Genomic DNA, 17,430 nt, shown 5'->3' on the forward strand with positions numbered 1-17,430 from the left:
TGAAATGATGGTCTAATTCAACGTTTACTGATCTTGTTTTTGATAATCAGAGGCGGTTCTTTCACAACTGATTCCCCGGGTGACCCACTTCTGAAAACTCATTCCCCTTGCTGAAGCACACATCCACTTTGCAAACAAAACCCATTCTGCGAAGAACAGTGGCTTTTGTTATGTAACATGTGAAAAACAGGACAATAAATTTAAAATGTTCTCTTTCAGATAGAGAGATGTAGATGGAGAAATGTAGCAATGAAGAAATAGAATAATTTGATCAATCTCAAGCTGTTCTATTTAATGTAGAATAAACTCTCTTATATTGCTTCCCTTGGGCACAAGATTGGAGTATCCCATTCCTCCTAATTTACGTTGCAAATAAGCAGTGTTTGCAAAAACACATTGGACAGTACCGACATAAATTATTATTGTATGATAAAAAACGTCATTGCATTTACAATGAAAAACTCGTGCAATGTAGTGCGCTGATTTCACTCGTGTCCGACAACGTTGTGACCAAAGTCTGAAGTAGTTGTGTTGGTCTTGGAGCAGATACTTCAGGTGACAGAAGGGAGCTGAATCGTTTAGGATTTAAATCTGTTTCCATGGTACAGCTTTCCTCAACAGGTCTCTGTATTTCTGTTGGCTGCTCAACTTGACATCACAGCACAATTATTGTGTCGCATTTGAAGCCGAGTAGATTGTGGCACAGAGATGACGGAAGGAAAGCAAAACTGTTTGAATTAAGAAAGATCCTTCTTTGTGTGTTAACCTGCTGCATTTAACTGGGTTTTAAATTAGATTTAAAATGATTGATATAATGAAAGGTACCAATCCTTCAATGTTAATGTCTATATTCAATAGCTCCTTAAAACTGCTATCCAGGAAGTTTTTTTCAAGAGGGAACACAAATTGGGACCAGCTGTAACAAAATGTATTTAAGTGAGCTGAGTGAATTTTGAAAAAAAAAAAAAAACTTTTTTTTTATTTGAATTTTTATTTTATTTTATTTTTTATTTTTTTCAAATTACTAGACAGATCATTGTAGCAAAACTTACAGTAAAGATATGTGTGACTTCAAACCTCTTTTAGTGAATATCAGTATCAGATAATAGTTCAAACAGGGAAGTTACTGAATTAGAATCATTTCTGTCAGGCTTATCACTGTCAACTTCAGAAGCTGTTCCCAGAACAACAACAGTAGCTGTAATTTGCTGGATGTATAAAATTCATAAGTGCAGTATAAAACATGCAAAAAAGGTCACTATAATACCTACTACTAAATAGGTACTAATCTGCAGCACATGAGTACATTGTTTCAAAAATGTCCTGCCTTAGGCCCTCCCATGCAAAATTCAGAAGTTTTCATGAACACTGAAATGAGCAATAGAAAGTTTAGTTTAGAGCGGAAACGAGAAATGACTTTCTTTTTTTTTTTCTTTTTTACTGAGTGTACTAAGTGCTTGTGGTTTCCCTTAGATTAGCCCAGCGCAGTGAACTACATTTCCATTATTAACCACATAAACTCAAATACAGTTTATGATATTAACATGGTTATCAAGCCAATCTGATTGCAGAAGGTTTAGAAACTGAACTAAATCCCTTTTTGTGGCGACTAGTGCTTTCACAACATGCAACCAAAAAGTCCTAACAACTGAATTAAATGCAGCATAAGTCCTTTTAAAATAAGTATGCTGTTTAGCTTCTGTTAATTCTCCAACTTATTGCGTGATAAATTAAAGCAAACTCAATAATTTTCACTTGCATGATTGTTTTTGTCTTTTTTCTCTCTCTCTCTTTCTACCAAACGCTGGATGACAAAAGTCTTCAGTCTGGTGCATTGGTCTTAACTAGTCCCCCGCCTTTTTTTTTTTTTTTTTGAAGATCAAGTTTTGTTGTTTAACTCACTTTAGAGTCTATTTTATTTTTTTCCATTGTTTTACAGTAGTCATTCTGTGAAAGGCAGATAAAATCACAAGTAGATTCTGATTTAACACAACTGAATCACACATTTTATATTTCAACTGGCCTAATTTGCATATTTTACGATGCACCGTACACCTCAACAAAAAATGCAAAATTTCTACTGATTCTTTAATACAAGCTGTGGGGTTTTTTAAGGTCTTGGTGCTTTTTAATCAAATTGCTCATTTTCAGTTTTTTGTTTCCTTTTTTGGATTTTTAGTTTACCGGTGAGAGCTGTGCAGTTTGTGAATGTAAATAGAGTATGTTTATTGTAGCTATCTGTTTACATGAGTTGTGTCTTCAGAAGGGTGCCAAACTGAACCAATTCATCCATGGAGAAAAAAGACATAAGTTGCTTCTTGGGATTTAAAAAAAATACTATTCACATTCTTTGCAGAAAAAAGCAAATACAAGATGTTTTAAGCTAAATTGTTACATAAAATATTATAGCTGCCAGCTAAAATTATTTCTAAAATATGTGTAAAGTTAAACAAAATTGAGCTCACAGGACTGAAATTTCAAACAAGACATATTTCAAAGAACACTGTTGAATTTTTTATCAGCCATGCCATGGATTTTAGATGATAGCATGGCGAGAGTCTTATTTATTAATACTGCTGACATAGAAGACAAAACATGGAAGATATTATTATAAAATGGCATTATTGTAAATATTTAAGAGCATTCTTAACAGAGGCATATTCTTTGAAGTGTTTCTCGTTTGTGGAAATCGTCAAAAGTTTGATTTGGCTTATTTTTTATTTTTATTTTTTTTTTAGCCCCACAAATGCTCACTTAGTAGCAGGTGCTTATTGGTGCAGTGTTAGGGTTACACTTAGGTTTGGATTACACATCCTCAAAATAGCCTCATGTATGTAAAGCCAAGAGCTCTGAAGATTCAAAGGTGTAGTTCTTTATCTAAGCTGTCGTCTGGTTGGATTACTGTCCACCTGGCTGTGGTGTTAAGCCTGGGGGCAAAGTAAGGTTCAAAGCAGGTTTTACTCCGTACAGCTTTGCTGCTCAGCATTAGTTCGCTTTCTGGAGAGATCTGCATATTGATCTTATGACACCAAATGAGACAAACCTACAAATAAATAAAAACTGGAAGCTATATTTTCTCTATCAAAACTCTTTAAATGTGCAGTTTGTATGAGTTGCAAACTTAAAAAAAGATACACCAATAAAGAATAAAGAATACACCAGTTTACAACACTGCTTATTCAAACATGCCTAGAAACACAAAGTTGTCTCATTTAAAGTTCATAATTTTCACTGAGTTGTGTTTTTAAGAACTGTGGTGAAGAGGCACACATTAGGAGTGTGTGCATGTTCAAACTGTTCTCTTGGATTGCATTTTAGGGAGCAGGGAATCGGCCAGCGCCTTTTCTTCTCATGCCTTTAGGCTACGTCTCCTGCTGTTTCGCTTTCGAAAGTACTACTTGCTTTCTTCAAGAACTGGCATTCTGAATCAAATCACCAGATTGAGCCACTGAGATAGGGTGTGAAGGCTAATGAAGGCGTTATTATAGGGTTACTTACTACACTAAAGTGATTTCAAAAGTAACCTCAGTCTGTAAATAACAAGACAGTGCAATGAAATATTTTCAGGGTGAGGCTTGAGAATGCAACCAGATTGCAGCAACATGCAAAAACATGCACTGATGTACAGGTTCCATAAATGCAACCCCCTCCCACAAATCCAACTAGCCAACATATCAACTCTTAAAGCCAGAGTTTGGCGCGGTTGGTCACTTGCCTAACACATTTAAGTACAAGAAACCCCACAGACTGCTTTTAGGCCAGTAAAATTGGTCTTATAAAAACTGGTGCAATTGTTGTGTTGGCAGAAAAATGTAAGATAATTGAAGTTGTTTTCACATTTTGACACATTGCAAACAAAATACAAATATCTCATACATAATTCACAGTAGTTTTTCTATAATCTTTGGATGAATCCACCAACATAAAAAAATAATTAACCATATTTAGACACAAGCTTTTCTATATACTGGCATATAATCAAACTTTTTCAAATTTTCTTCAGCTGAATGATTTCCTAGCAGATCAGCAGATTTTATATTACCTTATCTTGGTACAGAGAGGAGGGATGTTATGTTATCTTTCCTGTGTCTCTCTTAATCGAGGTAGCTGAGTCTCGTTCTGTGTATTGCATGAAGGTTACTATAAATATCTTCTGGAGTGACTCACCATTAATATGTCTACTGATTCCGGGTAAAGAAAACAAAAAAGGTGATACCTCACTTCCTGATACCCTGGGGGAAAGACTGAAAAGGCATCTTCTGATGTTGTTCGAGTCCCACAGCAAAACATTAATTTAAAAGGGCTTTTGTTCCTGCTGACTAAACTTCCTTTTTGTTTCAAATAAGAGAACAATATTTTTTACCATTTTGTACTGTGCTCCACTAATCCGTATGTCTGCATGAGTTGTTGGAGGCATGTGTTAAATTGTATCTGCTTACTCAAAACGTTGCTGTTTTGTTACCATGGGCAGTATTTTCATTTTCTCTTAGATCAAGCATTTCTTGGATCAACCTTTTATTTATTTTTTTTATAGAGGCCTGATCTGAAAATGAGAATTGAGTACCGTTCCATTTATTCCAGGGGTTTCGCACATTCAGTGCCATATATCTGAACATGGCATTGAATCCAGTTTCTTTGCCATATCAGAAAATGGGAGGAAACAAGATTTTTCCCACATATGTCTGAAAGCAGATAATTTTGTTAGAATTGAGTCAAGCAGTATATTAAATAATCAGGTTTGGCCAGAAGAGCTAAATACCCAATTGGAAGGTGCATTCCTTTCATACTAAGGCAGTTACTTTTTTTCCTCTGGTGTGAATGTCACCTTTTCCTAATTAGTTGAGGGACAGTGCTTATGCAATATGTTGAAATTGCATAAAATATTGTCTAAGATTGCCTTCCTCCTTCACTTGAGCATCAGACTGTATCTATGCTAGGAGGAAATGTTTGTAGTTGTAAAAGCATGGATACATTTTTGCTTTGATAAAGTTGAGTTAATGCCAACTTGCTGTGGTTCACACAGCAAGACTTTAAACTTATCAACCAATTTTCAGGACTTGAATTTTGAAAGACAACACGAGATGGTAAAAAAAAAATCTTACATTTAACAGGTCTGGTCGCACAGTGTGTCATATTGAGCCAACAAACTGATTTACACTTGCCAACATTCAGATGTCAGACAGGATATCTTATAAAAACTCTCGAGACAAAACTTGAGTTCAGAATAAGCAAACATGATGTATTTGAAGAAGCAATGGCGATAGTTTCTGAGCTATATTTAACAGAAGAAAGAACAAAACAAATATGTCTCCAATGTCCGCCGAACTTTCTGGTGCACCCTGGCAGCTGTTTTGTCTTCTGTATGTCTTGGATTCAGCTCCATGTTTCCATCACCTTGCTTTCTGATTGGCTAAACGTCACATTCAACAGGCTGGATTGTCATTTCTCCTCAGGGAACACAGACCAAGATAATAAAACATGTTGAATAACCCTGATTTTAGATTGGAGTGGTCCTGACGTCCATCCAAGTGGACCAGATCCCTCTAGATACACAACGTATGGCAGGAATATCTCTTAACATTATCCCGATAATTCAGGCGTTCTTAAGATTTTCGGCAAAATTCCACATAAAAATCTGGCTTTGTGAACTAGGCATTATGTAATTTCTACATATTGCATAAGCACATAACATAAGCATTACAGTGCTTCTACAAAATATCGGCGTCAATGCTGAACAAGCAAAAGAGTTACTGGTCATAGGGATGATAAAGTTATTAATATTTCAGTGTAATTGACACTAAATAATACCAAAGCATTTGGGTCAAAATGGATAAAAACTGAGATGTTTTATTCCTCAAGTTGTCAAACAATTTTGGACATCAGCGACACAGGTACACAACTCTGTCCATCTCTTTCCTACCAGCTGCTCACCTGGATATTTATGGTTAAAAACCAAAATGCCAACAAAAAAGATGAGTCGGTTGAAGTTTTAATCTCCCATAATGTAGCAAGTATATTCAGCCTTTATGATGGTGCTTAGTCAAAAAGGGAAGGTATTGTTTGGAGGAATTTTGTCAATGTGGCAGAAAGACAGGAAAAGCCTTTTTGCCTAAAGCCCTACAGAGTGGTAGCTACGAAGCTGAGTAGTAATAAATCATGATAAATCGTCTTTAAGATATTTACTCTGATGTTTATGAAGAAATTAAATAGATTGTTAAAGCTCCTGTTCCACAAGAGCAAAGTATTACATATGCCAGAACACATTTTCTGTTTAAATACTAACAAGTGCTGAAAAGCTCCATGACTGGTCTATACTCTCAAGTGTATTGTCCATATATGAAATGGCAAATACAAAATAGTTAAGTGGTAAAATAACCATGTTGTAAAAACATTCAAACTGTTGTTGTTTGTTAACTAAAGAAAAAGTGATCTGAGACAGCAACTCACTAAATAAATATGAGGCAGATTAAAACACTCTGGCTGCCATCTCATCCGGTGGATAAATGGTCCCCTTGTGGGTTGTAGAGTTGGGGATGCTTTATTTTCTCACAATCTAACACTCTGTTTAACATTTAGTTTTTTTTTATTCAGTGTGAGTCAGAAACCGCCAGCATTTTTTTTAGTAAACACTTTGAGAACTTGATAGTTTGAAAATGTAGATACTAAACCAGGGCAATACCAGATTATTGATGTTACTATATTATTTACGTAAAAGTGAAATGAAGTAAAGGATCTAATTTTAAGCTTTAAGCCCAGTCACAGGAAACAGGGCTGTCAGTTTCTTGTGACAAAGCCTGATTACAAAGTTTCACACGCAATCTGAGATGCAGTTTGATTTTAAGTGTTTTTGAGTTAAAGAAAAAAGAAGTAGAATAACAAAATATTGTCATTCACAGACCCTATTCTTTATCTAATTGCCTAAACGTTTTCCAACCCTCCATCTTTGCACATTGCACACTTAAAGTAATCTATAAGCCATTTAAGTGCATTTATCAGGTGCAGCTAAAGACATCCACTCTGTGGTTAGTGAAAAAAAGCTCTGAGGTCAGTTGCTTTGTTTATGAGCCTGGTGAGAATCAAATGTGAATTTCTGTACATCTATTGGCTAGTTTTAAAGATCACTTTAATACAAAGTCACAAATAGCCTACATGAGTAGTTGGAGGTGAAAAACTGTCTGCCTGCTCAAGGATAGTTGAGTTACATGAGCTCTAGAGCAGCAAAGTTTGTGTCCTGTATTACCGCAATTGTGATTGAAACATGACGAGTCCACCATTTGACATGTTGGTGTCCCTGCTGATTATTGTGGGTTGAGCATTATGCAACTTCTAGAGTACTTTCATGTTTAAGTCACCACTGGCGCCACGTTTTCAAATAAATCTTAACTCCTCGATGGCTAGACCCACACTTTAAAAACTTTTCCATCTGTAAGCTGTTTTCTGGTGTATAATCATTTTTTTAAACACTTTTTTTTGTTCAAACAACCCTTGATGAAATAAATTCTGTAAAACAGTGTTTTATCAGCATTTTAAAGTTTAGGCAAAAATGAAAAGGTTGGCATTTTAAACTGTTTTCAGCATTTTGCATTAGGTGTCAGCACAGTTGGCACTGAAAACAAGAGTGTCAATATGTACTGCCAACAAATTGTTGATCTTTAATGGTTTCCAGAGGATTTCCAATCTCATCATGTATATGAATGGTATATGTCCCAAAAGGCTGAAATAGCACAGCTTGAATGAAGCTACTCCACTCAACCTTACTGTTATCTGTTTAAAATCTTGCTCTTATCCAGTCTAAGTGAATTGCAGACATGTCACGAGATGTTGTAGAAAACATTTTCCTTTTAAAAACTCTTCACATCTCTGTGTCTCAATCTAAACAACTCTGATTGTGAAAATGGCAAACTTTTAGTCTTTTCTCAGTAACACCATCAAAAGTTCAGAGTTCAGATCAGAAAAAGATCAGATTTTTATTTTCCTTTTGTTCAACCCCAAATTGGAATTTGTCTCATAACAAAACTTTTTGCAGTGGTTAATCATCTTGTTGCTGAATGGAAAAGACTCAAGGTTAGATACTTTCAAACATCTGATTTCTTAATTTTTGTTAAAAAACTGGCAGCTTGGTGAGGTATTGGTAGTGTCCACTTCCAGAAAGAAGAAAAACAAAAAACATCCAACCACAACATCCACCACAACATCCAACTTGGTAAAACGTATCACAGTATAGCAAAAAACCTTTTTTTCTGACACTTTGGCTTATTTAAAGTAAAATCTTTGGAAAGAATAGCTGTTGTGTTCACATATTACATAACCCTCTCAAACCTTATGCGTGTTAAACGAGCATTGGGAGTGTTTACAAGTACGTCAATGATGTAACAGAGTTAACAAGTAGGTGTAAAGTGGACAAAGTCTGCAGCGCTCCATTCAGATCTCCTGTGCTTCTGTCACTCTGGTGTTGCCGTACTGATTAATTCATGTAGGATGTGGCTGGCTAAACCACCGAGGTGGCTGTAAGCAAGGTTTGCCTTTTGTGGCCATTTTGTGGAACAGTTTTGTAAAAAAAAAAATAAAAAAAAAATTCATGCACTGATTTTTCTTCCAATATCTTCTCGAGAGAACAACTTTGCAAATCCTCCCCAGAGTGAATGCTTCAAACACTGCTTGTTCTCACATGCAAGCTCCTTGAAAAAGATCTACAACACTTAGGAGCTGTATGTGTCAAAACCAATTTTAACACCGTCACACTGCAGAGCGTATCTGCAGAGAAATCTCTTGAATACGAATACAGCAACTTCTGCTATTTTTCATATTAGATGTAGAGTTGTGTGGCTTGTAGTATATTTAATTTACATATACTATTCATTTCAAAATATGACGAAATTGTGTTACTACTTCTTGACTTTATGTAATGTAGATTTAGTTTAGGAGGAACTGGGAGTGCACATTTTACCAGTGGAAAATTCTACTTAGAGATGATGAATCAGATGATCAGAATAAAGCTTATCTAGCCATAGATTTCCTCTTCTTTTTCAAATGTTTCCCTCCAGCCCTGGCTTTTTTGTGTGCTGTGTCAAGATGTATTATCTCTGTCCTCACAGTTTTCTGCAAGGTGCCATCTGCTGAAAGTTAGTCAAGTCAACATTCAGAAAAACAAGGTTATGCCATGTGCTGACTGAGCATGCTCTTTCTCACCAACTTCCTGTCCAATGGAGCAACATAGCAGAGTTGCTTCACCCAGGGCCGGAAAACCAGTCTTCATTGCCATGGAGACAAGAAGGAAGTGGTGGTGTGAAATTTGTCTGCAAGTTTGATAACTGCAGGAGGATGAGCAAAGACACGCAGGCGTGTGCTAAAGCTCAACGTAAAAGCCGCTCTCCTCAAAATAAAAACCACTAGTAGACATTATTTACTGTTAATGTTATTTACAGATGGAACCACATCTTTTAGAGAGGAACATTAAACAGTGTTTAGGAGCTGCATTTTGAAAAATGGCTTATTATCCAAAACAAAGTCTTAACTGTGAGGCAGAAGCATGGTAACCTAAATTATCATTTCAATAAAGACTCTCGCTGTAGCTACCCTTTTACGTTTTTGAAGTAGAAAAATTCAAAGGAAGAAATGGGGACATTTGTTACTAAAATTGGTAATGGTACAAAAATAGTCAGTGCAGCAGATGTGAGGCTTTGTTTTTTGTAAGTGTTGAGAATCATGCCATTTCTTTTATCAAATAAATATTTTCATTGTAGTTTTACATCTTTTCCTGTTTATGTCAAGAATTGTGTACTTCAGGCTGTGTATGTTGTTAGGCATTGTCTTTGCTCGTGTGTAAAACCGAGCCTTGTTGATTAGGTGACATCTCCCTACTGAGTACCAAGGGTGCATCTGTTTTATAACCCCCAGCGTGACGTCAGTGCCTGTCACACGAGGGTGCTGAAACATACTCGGATATGGCATCTGCTGACTCCGACACTCAAGTGTCTTCATTTCCATATCTTTTGTTCCTTGCTGTCTATTGTTCAGTTTTACTTTCTTCTTTTTAGCCACTCTCTTTCGCTTTCTCCGTGGTTTCTTTTATCTTATGGTTGGATGCTTTATAAGTGAAGGAGATACTATATGCTGTTAACCTTAATAAAATTTATTTTTATTTAAAATCACAGCCGAGTGCAGTGATTGGTCAGAAAATAATTTTATTTTTAATAATTTTATTGCATAGCAATCAGTTCCTCGAGGTTGTCGCTATTTTTTAAGCTTTATTTTTGCCATAACATTGTTTTACAAAAAAGTACTAATTGCTGCAGATAACCTTATGGAAAAACAGTATTTTAACATAGTTCTTATCAAAATGACACCTTTAATACAAATAAATCATATTTTGAGAAGTTTTCAAAATGCCAAAGAAGAATTGGTCATTGATGTCAACATGATCTGTGTACACTCTATAAGCAAATTCTGGGGGGGAAAAAATCTCAAAATAGTTTGAACAAAAAAACAAAAAGCCAAATGTTATCATTTACCATAACGCATTGTTTGATCCTGCAGGTTCAGCTTTTAAACTTTTAAGAGATGTCTTAAACAGGAAGTTAATTTAGAAGGGGGTTTTGTGGATTGGTAAAAATTCAGCTGAATGCAAGGATTGGTCAGAAAAGAAGGAAATGCAGAAAACTTTAAGGTGATTGGTCAGATTTGCAGAGAAGTTGCTATGACTGGTGAAAATTTCAAGCCTGCTCAAAATGTTCGAATGATGAGCGAATTAACATTAATAGTTGTGATCGCTACATGGCAACTTCCGGAGGGACTGCCTTCTGTCAGCTGATGTCTGAAAACAGTGGGAGATCTTATGTTTTCTGTTTTAGAGGGAGGTGAAAAAACAGTGTTTGACTTGCAAATCACGAATCGGAGCTGATCAACTTAAAATTAGTCAATGTGGATCAGTTGTTTTATTTCCAGTGTGGTGATCTTTTTTTTTTTCTGCAGCTGGTTTAACAACTTGTAGTGGTGCTGACCCACCTAATAAATTCAATGTGTCACAAACATGTAGACCAAGTGACTCAGATCTGGTTACTCAGGATGGACTTTAACGGCAGATGTGAACAGTCATGCTGAAGCTTTTGTGTCAGTATGGCACTGTGCATTTTAACGCTAGGCCAGGAAGGAGAAGTTGGTGGTTTTTTTCCCACAGTTATGATTACATTCAGTTGAGAGTGGTGTGATCATTGAGCCAAATCAAAATTTGCACTTTTGCTTTTAACTGTCCTTGAATAAGAGCAGAAGAGATAAATTAGCATGATCATAAATGACAAAGAAGGCACAGTGGCGACTCTCTTAAAGAGCTAAATTCTGGATATAAATGAAAGAATGGATGATTTGTTGAAACTAAATAAATCCGCAATGTAAATTCATCAAAATGAGTCTGGCATCAAAAGCACAAAACAAAATGCTCTTAAGTTTTAATGATGAACAGTGTTGGGTTCTGTAAATAAATGTTAAAACTCGTAAAGACCTGAATGTTGGAGCAATTTCAGATCACCAATATTAAAAAAAAAAAAATGCTTGCTGAAATGTGAGGTTGTTAATAGAGAGCAAATACAGCAACCTGCCAGCATTCTTGCCTGGAGGCCACCACAAAGAAACATGCACAGAGACAAGCACACACACATCATATGTTTATCAAGCTGTGCCTGCTGTCATAACAAATGTCAGGTCTACGTAATGCAGCAATGTGGAGCAGAGCCAGCTAGAAGTGGAAATACCTGAAAGGGGCCGTAAGTGTTTGAAGCCCTTTGGCTTTATTAATGTGCCAGGATGTCAAGTGTCCCCTTGCGTTCCATTCTGTTGACTCATTATTGTAAATATGCAGTCACTGAATGTAAAGTCTAACTCGGTGTGATGGTCTGTGTCTGCTTTAATAAAATCAATGTCATTTTTAAAGTTTGAATTTTTGATTTGGTGGGGGCTTTGGAAAAATATCCTCATCAGTATTATTTAGGTGAATATTGAATAGTTTAATTTGGAAGTATTTAAAGAACAGGAGAGGTGTACTTGCATTGCATAATGTAACAAAAATCATTTTAACAATCGCTATTTAAAAAAAAAAATTACGTTCTTGTGAATGTTTGGGGCCAAAAATCAAAATCGAAATGCAGTTAATTGTCAAGCTCCAATTTAGACCAAAACTTCAAAAGTAATTTCCAAAATTGCACAATTTTGAAATTTCTGATTCGTAGAAAGTTTTGTGCAGCTTCTAATGCTAGTTGTAATGTCATCACTTATTGAAAAATCAACCTGATTTTTTGTATCCATTTTTTTTCTTCATGTCACAAGTTTGGCAATATTTCAGATTTTGAAAACAAAAATATGAATCGGTAATTATTGACATCAACTGATATGAAACGCTTATATTGTGATGTTTTGCAGCCACATCGCCCAGCTCTAATGTAGTGTGACACAGCTTAGCCTAGCAGACAAAACAGGCTAAAAGAATGAATCTGATTTATTTTTCAGTTGTACAGCACCTCGTGCCTCTTACCCACTTGGCTAACTCGTACTTTATTAAATGTTAATGAGACTCTGAAGGTTTTTGAGGTTTTTTTTTTTTTTTTCATTACTCTGATGTCTCCAACCTGTTTTAATCTGTCTATTTAAACACCTCTAAACTTCAACAGTTTTGGCACCATTTGTAGACTTCTCATAATACCAAGAGCTTAGACGAGGGGATTGGTCCAGGCCTGAACTCTCTGCGCTTATTTAAGTCCTAATAATAACTTCCTAGTCTTTGTGCTTTGATTAAAATATAAAAGAAAGAAAATACACTGGTCCAATGATTTGAGTATTTGTTTTTTAAGATTGCTCTACTATCAAATCAAGAGCACTATACCTGATGAAGGTATGTTTTGGCATAATCATTCATTCATTTTCCACTCCTGCTTAGTGTTGTGCAGGTCTGAGGCCAGGCTGATGCCTTTCTTTTTTGATCAGTGGGTCATTGACAAAGTAAGAAAGCATATTTCTTTTGAAAATGAGTACAGTCTAAACAATACCATGTCACTCTCTAGAATCATCAGGATTTATGAATACTTGGTCATGTGAATATGTTAAAAAGGCAACCTTTGTACTAACTACTGATAAAATGACCGTTGAACCCTAAAATGTGGCGACATAAAACGTTTTTATACATATATATATATATATATATATATATATATATATATATATATATATATATATATATATATATAGTTTTCAGTATTCGAACTCTTGGTTCTTTTTAATGCGTCACAAGCCCTGGGTTATTGGAGGTCTATCTCTCTCCTGTCAGGGTTACGCTAGTTCTGGCAAAAGCTTTGTTTCTTTAGAGTACCAAATCACTATCTTTTTCCCTGTTGGTCATAACAGAAAGTTTTCTTCTTGATTTGAAGGAAATATTTGAAATGATGCCTCAAAGCATATGTTACAAATTTTAGTCTGTCCATTCCCTGACAACAAACCAGGAAGCCAGTCCATCACATTGTTTCATTTCTTCTAGTACAAGTATGCTGACCTGTTGACCTTCTTTGTTTCTCTGCGCAGATAAACGAGTTGAGCCACGTTCAGGTTCCCATCATGCTCATGCCAGATGACTTCAAGGCCTATTCTAAGATTAAAGTGGACAACCACCTCTTTAACAAGTAAGGTGTTTTAAATGTTACAACAATGTAATTAGACATATTTCTCGTCCCTTAAATTGTTGCAAGGCTAAATAGAATCACATTTCAGACTTGCACCACCTGAAGAGCTCTTTGAAGCTCTTTGTGTTTCCTGATTTGTTTTGTTTCTGTGTTTGCAGGGAGAACATGCCGAGCCATTTCAAATTCAAGGAGTACTGCCCCCTCGTGTTCCGAAACCTCAGGGAGAGGTTCGGTATTGACGACCAGGATTTCTCGGTATAAACAGACTTCACATTTATTCTTTTTAATCCCTGTGTAAATGTGTCTGAATCTGTTGGAGGTTGCCAATTAATATAGATCTTCCCTGAAGTACTGTCGATGTGTGTTTTTTTTTTTCTCCAAATCTTGCAGTTCCTTGATTTTGTTTTCCCTTTTTCCCAGTAAGCCTCCATTTCCCAGTGCAGTCAGTGATTTGGCAGTATTTGGAGGTCATTGTGTTCCAGTGCACTGCAGCTGTCCTCCCTTAATGTTTACTTTAGGATTCAGTTGGTTGGAGTGAATGGGGAGCTCTCCAGTCTAAATAAAGAGTAGAATTTGCTAAATTGCTTCCCTATAGGGTTAAAGTGTAGAGTTTATAGATTTTTTTATTGTTTTTGTTTTGTTGTCTTTTTTTAGTTCTCAGTTTGTAACAATATCAAGTAAATATTTTTCAAGAATCCCTAAAGTGCAAATGTAATAATATTTTTTCCCCCATTTGCTAAGAAAAACCCAGCCGGTGGTATACAGTGACCTGCTAAATCAACTCTAAGAAATCATTCTACAGGATAATTTTCTATCTTTCTGAAGGGGCATTTCTCTAGTCGTTTCTAGAGAAGAAAAGGATTTGGTGGGTGAGGAATTCCTAGTGAATGAGGGACTGTGCCAGGAGATGTTGGATCATGTTACGTTGGACTCCAAAGTCTGGGCAGCAGCTGTTTGCCTCCATGTGTACAGGGGTCAGAATCTCGCGTGTTCAGACTGCTGCGTGGGAAGCATTGAGTCGAAGGTGGATGACGGACATTACGGATCGGAAAGTTCAGTCATATAGTCCAATCTGTTTCGTTAGAATATGTCAGGCTACGTTTTAGATCTGGTATCTCTATCCAGTTTGTTGGAGGAGGAGTTTTTTCCACCACAAACATCAATATGTTTTATGTGAAACAGGTGCTCAAAGTAGATGAGAGCAAAATGTGACTTTTTGGGTAGTTTACAGAAAACTAGCTCTGTACGTCACTGTGATGCGTTTCTCCATGGTGAAACGCATCTGTGGTAGAATCCAGATGACCTGGCACCTGGGTGAAGAGTCAGTAGAAGGACAACTTTAAACATTCAGGCTGAGCCACAATAGAATGGCTTTGTTAAAAGAATTTTCATATATTTAAATGGCCCAGTCAAAGTCCAGACCTAAGTCTAATAAAGTCTTTGACAAGATTTGAAAATTGATGCCCAATGATGCTCAGGCATAGACTTCAAGGCCTATTCTAAGATTCCTCTGTCATTGACAAAAAGTATAGAAAACTGGCGTAGGCACACCCTTAAAAGGCTTGTAGCTGTAATTAAAAATGATTCTACAAAGTATTGTCTTGGGACTTGAGACAAATGTATTCCACACTTTTCAGATTTTTATTTGTATAAAATTAAAAAATCCTGTTCACTTGCTTTTTAGCTTCATTATGTTCATATTTGTGCCAATGTCTCATATAAAATGCACTAAAATATGTGGTTGTGGTGCACAAAACATGTAAGGAGTATAAATCTAATATAAACTTCAAATTTCCCATAGTATATCTTTATATCATACTATATCTTTTGTGTGAGCTTTGCCACCTTTGTTCTGTTTTTGCAGAACTCTCTGACTCGCAGCGCTCCCTTGAACAGCGAGGCCCAGGGTCGCAGCGGGGCCTGCTTTCATACCTCTTACGATAAGCGATATGTCATCAAAACCATCAGCAGCGAGGATGTGGCTGAGATGCACAACATTTTAAAGAAATATCATCAGGTAAAAATTACTTTCTTACTATACAAAAACAAAATTATTGTTTGCTTTTTTTATATATATATTTTTTGAAGAGGTCTCTATAAATTCCATAAATATTGTCTTTTTTTCTTGTTTTATGACATAACTAAATGAATTGCAGTCATTTGACAATTATTTAGCATTTTTCATTTTTGATGTTGTCTTTTACTGCTTTATTTCCTAAGAATTATTCCAATAAAATTGGACTGAGTACAGTTTTCCTATGAGAGCCTTTAGACATGAGGGCCCCGTGGCCCTCATATCCATTTATCACCTCAAAGCTGATAACCAAAAAAACGCTCTTAAAGGGTTCCTGCTGTGTTTTCTTCTTCGTTTTTGTTCCAACCTACTTGTGTGCACTGCAAAGAGCCATTGTGATCTTAAAGCACCATAAATTTGTATTCTCCTCTCTCCTTTGGTAGTTCATTGTGGAGTGCCATGGCAACACCCTACTGCCTCAGTTTCTGGGGATGTACCGTCTCACCGTGGATGGGGACGAGACCTACATGATTGTTACTCGCAATGTTTTCTCCCACCGCCTTTCCGTCTACAAAAAATATGATCTAAAGGTAAGAGGGGAGGGTATACTAAAAAGCAAATGAAGACCAAAAAAAAAATACTATGGTCTAATTATTGTTCCTTCTAACCTGCCTGTTAATTGCGTGTTAGTACAGTTTTCTCACAGTGGTTCATTTTCTTTCTGCAGGGTTCCACAGTGGCGAGAGAGGCCAGTGATAAGGAGAAGGTACAGTCACCTGCCGTGAGCCAGAATCAACTGCTAAACATAGACAAATGTGTTTGTACTGTTTTCTCAGCCCTGTTTTACCTTCATAATATGCTTCAGAAAGAATTAATTTGCTTTGCCAAAAAAAAAAATTTTGCTGTGACAAGGCCTTTTGGCAAGATGCCTTTTACAGCTGGAAAACCAGTTTATTTCCCCTTAAATACGGCTGGATTTTCTAGTTTTCTGTCTATTTTTACAGCTTCTATTTATTTGGAATTTGAACTGAGGTTCTAAGCATAAGGCTATGAGTTCCTTTTTTTATGAAAATAGTCATCATGTTTTAAAAATACAATCGTAGGATTACAAAAATAATCATTTGATAATAAAGTTGAAATAAGACCAGAATAAAATCATAATAACTGGGGAATGAAGTAGTAATTTTATGAGAACACAAAAAATAACAAAAAATTAATTATGCAAGCATTTTCCTCATTAAAACGTTTTCTTGTAATTTTCAATCCTTCTGGTAAAATTGAGTTTTTAATCTGCTAATATTATGTCAACGTCGTAAATAAACAAAAATTCTCATAGGCTTGAACTAATACTATGCTGTACAGCTCACAGAAGGGATGATTGAAATAAGCCAATTTTTTTGAAAATTTCTATTTTATAATTTATAATCTTTAAGAAAAGAAAGCAAGACAAAAAAATCGTAAATTTTATTTTTAGCCATTGAATTACACTAAGGCAATTAGTGTCCTAGTGTCCTTAGCCTTAGTGTCCATTTTTTGATTTCATGACTAAAGTTTGAAGAATTGGGCCATATTGGCAATTTAACATTTTATTCAGCCTGGCACCTTCTTCTCACACTGGTCACAAACCGCTGTGGGATGGCATCCCATTCCTCAACCAGCATTTTTTGCAAGTTATCCAGTGGTTGTTTTAGTCACTTCGGCACACCCAACCTAATCCCAGTGCTTAAGAGACATTGGAAATCCCCTGGTTGCAGA

General features: G+C 36.0%; 1 protein-coding gene across 2 annotated transcripts in view; it reads left to right on the forward strand.

The window, feature by feature from the left end:
- pip4k2aa (phosphatidylinositol-5-phosphate 4-kinase, type II, alpha a) overlaps positions 1-17,430 on the forward strand; it is a 31,121-nt gene that overhangs the window by 1,584 nt on the left and 12,107 nt on the right. For both annotated transcript variants that reach the window (XM_014990314.2, XM_014990317.2), the window contains exons 2-6: positions 13,564-13,661; positions 13,820-13,916; positions 15,526-15,678; positions 16,119-16,265; positions 16,403-16,441. In XM_014990314.2, the coding sequence (XP_014845800.2) occupies positions 13,564-13,661; positions 13,820-13,916; positions 15,526-15,678; positions 16,119-16,265; positions 16,403-16,441 (534 nt within the window). The remainder of the gene's footprint in view (positions 1-13,563; positions 13,662-13,819; positions 13,917-15,525; positions 15,679-16,118; positions 16,266-16,402; positions 16,442-17,430) is intronic.

This window comes from Poecilia mexicana, unplaced genomic scaffold (assembly GCF_051168715.1).
Source record: "Poecilia mexicana isolate PSO_F unplaced genomic scaffold, ASM5116871v1 scaffold_20, whole genome shotgun sequence".
NCBI lineage: Eukaryota > Metazoa > Chordata > Actinopteri > Cyprinodontiformes > Poeciliidae > Poecilia > Poecilia mexicana.